The sequence below is a fragment of the Leptinotarsa decemlineata genome, unplaced genomic scaffold, assembly GCF_025532065.1.
Source record: "Leptinotarsa decemlineata unplaced genomic scaffold, Ldec_3_MD MMD2_tig00000008_RagTag_RagTag, whole genome shotgun sequence".
Taxonomy (NCBI): Eukaryota; Metazoa; Arthropoda; class Insecta; order Coleoptera; family Chrysomelidae; genus Leptinotarsa; species Leptinotarsa decemlineata.
In genome coordinates, this window is record NW_027412537.1 from 6,248,108 (window position 1) to 6,256,960 (window position 8,853).

Genomic DNA, 8,853 nt, shown 5'->3' on the forward strand with positions numbered 1-8,853 from the left:
CTTGGCTGACTGCAACTACTTGTAAACTGAGCCTAAAATTGTATACACTTTTTAAACTGTTCAAAATTGAAGACCAACGAGTTTTTACGGGCAATTGTATGGCATCTGCATTTGGCTCTACATTTTTATTTTCTGTTTGTTTTATCCGCAAAAGTTCATACAAAACTTGTTTATTCTTAATATATTTTGCAATATCTGTAACTTTATCAATCAGAGTCGATATAGTAATAATTTTAAGCAAATCATTACATAACAAATTAAGAAAGACAACCATATGGAATAATACCATATTTTCCTTTTGCAGCAAGTTGCATATTTTTTGCATTATCTGATACGTATCCTAAGAATTTGTTTGATCCGTATTTTTCAATTATCTTACCCATTTCTTCAGCTATATACTGTGCAGTATGTCTTTGTAACTTAGTTGCAAACTAATGAATCTTTCATATTTGAAAATCTTATATTGTGAGTTTATGGCTTAATAAACATCAAATTCGAATTGTTTTTGACAAAAATTTAACATTTTATTAAAATTTTTCAATGTTTCCAATATTTCAAAAGTACGTTCATAAATTTCCAATATTTCCGTTTCCGATATGCCGATATCCTCAGCAACTTCTCTGATAGTAATTCGACGATTCTCTATAACAATTTTCTTCACTTTCTCAACATTTTCATCGCTTGTTGATGTGCTGGGGCGTCCAGGGCGAGCGGCGTCAATCAGATCTTGTCTACCTTCTATCAAAAGCTTGTACCACTTGTATACATTTGTATGACTCGGCGTACAGTCACCGTATGCCACTGTCAATATTTCAAGTGTTTTTGAGCACCTAATTCCATTTCTACACAAACTTTGATGCAAATTCTTTGATCCATTTTTTTCGATATCAGAAAATCGCCAAACATTCAATTATTCTTCGAACAATCCTCGTATATAATAAAACTTGTATTTGAACATGTTGATCAGAGAAAAAAATTAACTACATATTTTGAAAAATTTACTGATCCAATCACAATAAACTCATGTCAGATGGGATGCTCAGAAGTTTTTCAGGTTCAAACGCAACCACAGAAAGGAAGCCAAATACTGCCATGCACAAGTTGAAATAGTTCTGGTTTCTCAAACAAACGCCTTCATTTCTTTTATAGGAAAAGTATCCCACGGAGAAAAAAATTGATCCTACGATCGCCATCGGCTGATGAAATATCCCCGTCGAAGCGTACAGGAAAAGGCTCAGGATTATCGTCAGATCGGTTAGGTCTTGTCGTTTGTACTCGAATATGATGAAGAGCATCAGTGCCGTGAAGCCGATATAAACCGGAATTCCCGAAATCTCTTCTGGAAAGATCTGGTGCGTGATCAAAAATTCCGTTGTTATGAGGGGAAGAGCCATAATAAGCTGTGCGTAGTCCAGCAGAAGCCGCAGTTCGTAAAAGGAGTCATCTGGAACTGAAAATAATAAATCTTAGAGTTACTTGTGGTATCAGCTCATTTTTGCGAAATTGACGAGTATGCTGACGGGGTACTACCTGAAAAGTTCCACTGCTTATATTTCTTTCACTTGAAAGTCAAACAGTTGAACCGTAAAAAGAAATCACATAATGTTGGCTAGACCTGATTTCTGGTTATACTACCGATTTATTGCAACCCAGTAGGTTCAATCCACCATTGTTCTATTGGCATCAATGTTTACTCAGCTTAGACACACTGAGAAACATTTTTAAATGTGCCTTGCAGCAAATTCTTGAGCAGCAGAAACATCATTTGTATTAGGAGAGGAACAGGTATAGCAGACTTGCAGATGCCTTCATCTGGCAAAGTTGCTGCGAAAATTGAGATGGGAATCTTGCACCTAGAGAATCAGACAACCTCAATATTGACCAATTGATTGGAATATCTTCAGTATGTCATTATGTATATCGTAGATGATATTCCAGATGATCTACAGGTGCATGCGATTATATAGCTGCACATTCCGGCAGAGATGGATGCAAGTTAATTTAGAGGATCAGATTCGGGATTTATTTGGTTGAGTTACAGGTTACAATGGAGGGTGAAATATAGACCCTCTCACTCTGAACATACCTACCTTAGCTACTTTATGAAGTTATTCACTAACTTTTGATTTAAACACTTGAAATGACACATTTTTCTAAATGATTCAAAATATGGTAAGTCATTCTCCATAACCTTAACGAGAATAAAAAATCATGAATATACAATTACAAAAAATCCAATAAAAACATCTTCCCTACACAGCAGAACTAAACCACTGCCGTTTTTCTAACCATGTTAACATCAGGAGATGACCAAAACACCTCCTTATTTTCTCTTTAACTCGGAAAACTACAGCTGTCATTGCGAACATTTTCATTTGAAGAAGAGGGTCTTTGTGGAATGATGAATTTCCGTGGTTGTTTTTCTAAATAAATACTCGTATAATCTACAAGCGATTCAAATCCAACGTAAACCAGACTTAACAGATTGTCTCTGGTCTGAATTCCTGGCCTGGAAGGCAATGAGGCTGCTGACTCCCATGCAAAGGAGGGTGCTGCGAGCAGCTTCCTCGGGCCAGAACCTGTCATTGGCATCGTTTTAGGCTTTGCCAAACAAACATTGAACATCTGGATGGCAAGGAGATTTATGGAATTCTGGCAGACTCCAGGATTGGCTCACTCCAAGGTGTTTATTCACTCTTCGAAGCTTGATACCAAACAGTTGTTGGACTACAGTAGGGATGAACTACGATGTCTAACAGGCCTTTATAGGTCACTGTCATTTGAATCATCGTATGCAGAGACTCGGACTGTCGGAAGACAGTGTGTGTGTCGCCTCTGTTTGAAAAATAATGAAATAGCAGAGCGCATACCCCGCTGGGAACCGAATCAGGTTTTTAGAGTTCGGCAGAGCATTACTCTTACCATCAGACCTGAAAGATCATTCACCATACAAACTAATCGGCTTCGTTAAGAAGCTGGGTTTATTTGGTCGAGTATGAATAGGTGTGAGCCACAATAAATCCTTGCGGGTTGCGCTGGAGAGTTGAATAGACCCACTCACTTCGGACCTAACCTAGCGTAACCTAAACCATCATTTTTGCACAGAAACCGCTACCAGATCATCGTAAAGATTTTTCTGTAGTACTTGTGCATCCCAAAAAAAATATCATCTAAAGGTGGGTTTATGCATCAGTCCTAAGCAATAAATCATAATTCGCATATATCTAGAGGAAATCCTCTCTGACAGACAAGCCTCTAAGCACTTGCTCATTGTTTGTCAAAAACACAACGCCATACTGGATGTCATTAGCCGATTCGAGAACTAACGTATTTTCGGTGGTCAGAAGTAAAAAAGAGAAATATTATGAATTTTTACAATACTTCAAATATTAGTAAGGTATGTGATGGCCTTGATAATTCAATTGAGTCACCGGAAAAATATAGTTTACCCCGATTCGACCAACTTCTACAAACTGACAATAAAGTCAAGTTAGGGGTATTTAATCCATCGTACGCAAGGAAGCGTGATGAGTGTTTTGCCAAGCATAATTGTAAATGAAATTCTGGTGCCTTTCCTGAAAAAACAGCGGCCATCAGAACCCTAGATATGTTTTTTTCGTCAACCAGCTGGCACCCTTTCAAAAAAGACAAACCTCAAGAGTTGAAACTTGTACGAGCTAAAGATCAACGAGGTCTTACCTTTTAACAGTTGATTCCTAGCACGGGTTGGACGATAAGCAATGGAAATCGATCGTTCGGCCGTCGGGCTCCAACCACCGTTCCACATAGCGATCGATTGAATGGGTAAAACGAACCATTCCCGATAACCAATCGGCTATCTGTCTTCCAATAGATAAATACAAAATTCAGCACTTGAGGAGATATCTGTTCATTGAAGCGAATATTGACGCATAACATCAAAAATAGAAAAAGGTAAACAGAAAATTACTCAGAATAGTAGGAATGAGACAGAGTGTAGAAACGATGGTAACAAAGATGTTGCATTCGAAATTTGTAAAAAAAAAAAGAATTTTAGAAAGTGAGATTGGTAAAGAAAGTAAAAAAATGAAAACAATCGTATCAAGCTGGAAAACGTATTCAATATAGTGGAATCGAACATGAAGAAAAGAAGACTTTATAATTCCACATGCTGGAAGATTTTTTGATGGTGACTGATGGAAAATTTCCTTGATTTGTATAGCCATATATCACAAAAGACCAAAAGGATACGTTCAAGATATGAGACTCTGTATATCCTAGCAACTGTTTCAAAAGATGTGTCGGATTTACCAGTAGGTACCTAAAGTTATTGAAAACTTCATATATCATTATTGCCACTAACATGCAAAAATTATGTAAAAATTCCTTCAACAAGACACAATTAAAAATTATGATTCTGAAAAATAAGACTTGAAACTTTCTATGTTTTTACCATTTTTATTTGTAACTAACGTTACTGCAGATGCTCTTATGAGACGAAACTACAGATGTCCTTATAGGACAAAACTGCAGTAATATTAGCCACAAATAAAAGTGATTAAAAATATAGAAAGTTTCAATTCTCATTTTTCATGATGATTTCCTCATAGAAATTGCTACATCCATCAATTTACTTATTATTCTCGTGAGCGTGTTGTTTTACAGGGGAAAATAAGATCAATCATTCACGAAAAGTATATTAGGAATCGATATAATAGAACATCGTTTTCAAATTCAGATACATCATCCCCAAAAACACCTACGAATCAAATAATTTCGAAAGAGCCCAAAAAGTAATCGAATAAAAGGTTGCATGTCTTGTTTTTCACAAATGAAAGTAAAATTAACTCCTGTTATTTTCTCAAGTAAACTCATACAAAATGTTTTTGGTAAAAATCACCGCTTCTAAAATTGCATTATATACTTGGTTTGACTGTTTGAATAAAACTTCATTATATGATATTTTATTTTAAATATTCTAGATTTACAAAAAGTTTGCCTTTATTTTTAATATAAATACTTAGATATAGTTAAATCTTCCTGCTACTAGGCTCAACTCTCCCATGCTTTGGGGACATTCCTACCACAAATCGACTTATTTTTCTTAACTAAATCTTAGTAAGTGAATAACACCCATCTTTCACATAATAATAACTATATCATTGAATGCTCAAGAATTAAGGAACAGTTTGAATTTTTTGCGTGTTTGAACATAAAGGGTTTCAACTCTCCCGCCGGTCTCCCTCCATGTGAATGTTCTCTTCGAAAATGAGCGATTCAACTTGTTACTATTCAAAACAGAATTATGCATCCACCGAATCCACTATAAAGTCCATTTTAAACACTGAAAACATACTCCAAAAATCAATCAACTTACCAAATTTTGTCAATCCTGCCAGTGAGTTAGCTATCATAAGGGAGTATGCGAAAGAGGGTAGTTTTATTTCTTTCTGGGAGACTTCAGAATGGTAAATCAAAAGACAGTATATGCCCACAAACGCTAGCTGAGAGTTAACCAAGCCTGGAAGTATGTAACAGCGAAATATTTTTTGAAAATCCAACATTTCGCTATAGGCTTTGTAATAACTTATTTATTCTTTACAGTTCACATTTTGAAAATTCGGCGTGACACTTTTTGATGTCAAACTGACTCAAGATTTTTCACGATTTCGAATTACTACTGCTTGATTGAATTGGGTAAAAACATAACGGGAAATCATACATGGAAGTCATGCGTAAAATACAATAAGTCATTTTTTTTTCATATTTAATATTTTGCGAAAAAGTTTTTTGGCTTTCTTATTCTCCATCATTAAACAAAAAATGTGGGAAACCTTCAAAGAAAAGAAGAAAGAAATAACTCTAATGAACAATTTTTATAGGATACATAGAAAGTTCTTTCAGATACAAAATGTAAAGGAAAAGACACTATCTTCCTCACTGGCAGACAATTTTTGTCTGAACGGAGATTTCATCGCCTTTACTTATCCCATTTGATTTTATTGGTACCAAAATATTCAATTCAATATTTCTCAATGTAATACTGATTATATTCAGAGTTAAGTTTTAATATGTTCCATAATATGCAACAGGGGCATCATGAACATATAAATTGATGAAAGCAAAACCATTCATATGGTCAAAGTCAAAGTCAAAATATGCTTTATTGTCTGAAGATTAACTTCTTATTGACAAAGCTTGGTTAAAATAATTCGAGAAACAAATTCACACATAGTAGCTATCGCTACTTGTCGAGTAATAATTATTCGAGTAATGTTCTCGAAAACTACCTATACACAATAAAATAAGTACACATTGGCAGGTAGTTGTTGAATAAAATTTCAGGTAGTTATTGAACATATGTACAAAGAACAAAAAAATAACACAAACAATTAGTATTCACATAGCATAATACATCACTTGCACGAATATAGCCAATAAGAGTTTATTTGGAAATTTTCAATATTACATAAAATGAGGCAGCCACAAGTCGAATCAAAAAGTTTCTTGATAGTACTCTGATAAACTGAACTCTGATAAAAATCCTTCAAAACTTCCCTAAAGTTTACGTTATTGCATGCAAATTTCAGATTTAATGGAAGGTGACTGAACATTTTTAACCCATTTTAGTCTTCAATGAGGGAATATTTTGCAATGCTCAAATTAAAGTCGTTTTTTTTGTCGAGTGGCGTTTGTGTTAATTGAAAATCGATTTTGATGTTTTGCTATGAGACATATAGTTTCAATAATAAAAATAGATATTACAGTGAGGATTTTCTTTTCCTTAAACAGTGGTCTGCAAGAATCTCGTGGTTTTGCTTGTATCTAATCTATATAGATAATACATAATAGTGGCTCCAGCACACTGCCCTGGGGTACTCAAATCAAATCAAAATATGCTTTATTACCCAAGATCTGAACATCTTATTGGCAAAGTCTAGGGTCAATCCATATCAAGTGATCAAAATTAAAAATAAAATTTTCCTTCATGTTTTTATTTCACTATAGTTTTTGGTTTAATGAATTATCACATAAAACAAAATAAAAATTTGGAGGAAAAATTTTTTTATCTCTTTTGGTTTTTCCAAAATTTTTCTCCAAAATTTGGAAAAAACTTATTTTTGCGTGTGTACAAATTTACGTTTTGATTAATATCTCTTGATTGGATTAAGATAGAAAGGTAAAATAAAAGACATTCGGTTCAAAATTGAATTAGCTTTAATTTGATATACAACATGATAGTATTCAAAACATTTAATATTTTCAACTTAAAAACTCAAAATTTCAAAACCAAATTCAAAAAATGCATATGATTGAAAATTTTCAAAAAAATACTGTATATTCCTCATGTTATTACTAAGATGTACACAAAATTTTAGGTTGGGATCTTAATGGGATCATACCCAAAATTGAAATTGTTTATATTAAAACGCACAATGTTCAAGATTCAAGAGCAAATTCCAAAAAACGCATATGATGAAAAATTTTCTTTAAAAATACCATGAACTTCTGATACTATCTTTAGGTTGTGATCCAAATTTTAAGGTTGGATCATTATGGGATCATATTAAAGTAAATTAAAATACATCAGAGTCCAATGGTATAGATATGCGTAAATTAGTTTAGTTGAACAAATGTCAAAATTATGTAATGGCAATAAAAATCTAACAGTTTATAAAATTCGAATTTTACATGTAAACACTATAAATATAACAGGCGTACATATGAAATAGTTAATGACTATTTCATATGTATTTCTTTGAAATAAATGGACAGCTATCGAGTCATGAATCAAGCATTCTGAAATAATTACAAAGCTTGTGTATTTGATTTCTTCCTTTTCATTGTAATACACAGCAAAAGGGTGCACAGTAGCTTGATCATTGTTCCAGTGGAAGGACTGTGCCTCGTCTTGCACTACGAAAGAATAGTTTTCTGAAAAGTCCAAACTTACAACTGCTTCATTTTCTTGGATTTGTTCTTTTAAGTCTTTGTAGTACTTGGATTGCTGTGTAGATATAAATGAATGTTTCTTTAGTGCAACAAGTTGTTCGCAAAAACTCTCTATGAATTCTTCCATCACAGTCTTGCAAAATGTCTCGAATGTGCATCTGTCAACAGAAACCCATTGTTTGTATGTGATTGCTTCTATCATACCTTCATCAAAGTGATTCAGAAGTACTTTTTTCAGATTTGAAACTCCTGGACATAATTATTAAGAATTAAAACTGTAAAACTTAATATTCACTTTACTTTCACAATCACAACTCACTCCTCACTAGTGCATAAGAATACTGACTGCTGTAACTGAAGTACAACTTGAATGGCAGAGAGTTCCTGTCTCTACAAGTTAAGTTCATGTAGAGACATGAAAAGATCTCCCACACTCCTCTGACTCATCCTACATTGTTTTACAACAAACAAATAAATAATCACATTTATCAGTATTAAACAGTAAATTTGTTTTCTGTGGATCTGAAACTAAGGGCCTATTCTAAATAAAAATTAGTTTGTAATAAATGACATTGAACAAAAGTAATATTGCTGTAAAGATATTCAGATAATTTAAATTATGCAGACTGATTTTATATAAAAGTATAACACACTGTAATTAGGCCTAATGGTTAATAATATTTGATTACAATTAAAATCACCTATTAATAAAATCTGTTTAGTAACAAGCATTAAGAGTTCCATAAATCACAAAAAAGTCAAGTTTGATTTAAACAATCTTGAACACTGTGCGTTTTAATATAAACAATTTCAGTTTTGGATATGATTCCATTAAGATCCCAACCTGAAATTTTGTATACATCTTAGTAATAACATGAGGAATATACAGTATTTTTTTGAAAATTTTCAATCATATGCATT

General features: G+C 33.3%; 1 protein-coding gene across 1 annotated transcript; it reads right to left on the reverse strand.

Moving 5' to 3' along the window:
* Window positions 1-985: 985 nt before the first annotated feature.
* Window positions 986-5,648, reverse strand: LOC111505760 (uncharacterized). The gene is made up of 2 exons (XM_023160624.2): window positions 5,357-5,648; window positions 986-1,450 (listed from the first exon to the last, which is right to left on the reverse strand). Exons 1-2 carry the CDS (start codon window positions 5,541-5,543, stop codon window positions 1,011-1,013), a joined length of 627 nt encoding a protein of 208 aa, XP_023016392.1. The 5' UTR covers window positions 5,544-5,648; the 3' UTR covers window positions 986-1,010.
* Between the last annotated feature and the right edge of the window lie 3,205 nt (window positions 5,649-8,853).

Coding starts and splice junctions, on each gene's coding strand:
- LOC111505760 (XM_023160624.2), bottom strand. CDS start 5,543: ATGTTGGATTTTCAAAAAATATTTCGCTGTTACATACTTCCAGGCTTG. Junction 1,451..5,356: donor GGCAGGATTGACAAAATTTG/GTAAGTTGATTG, acceptor TATTATTTTCAG/TTCCAGATGACTCCTTTTAC.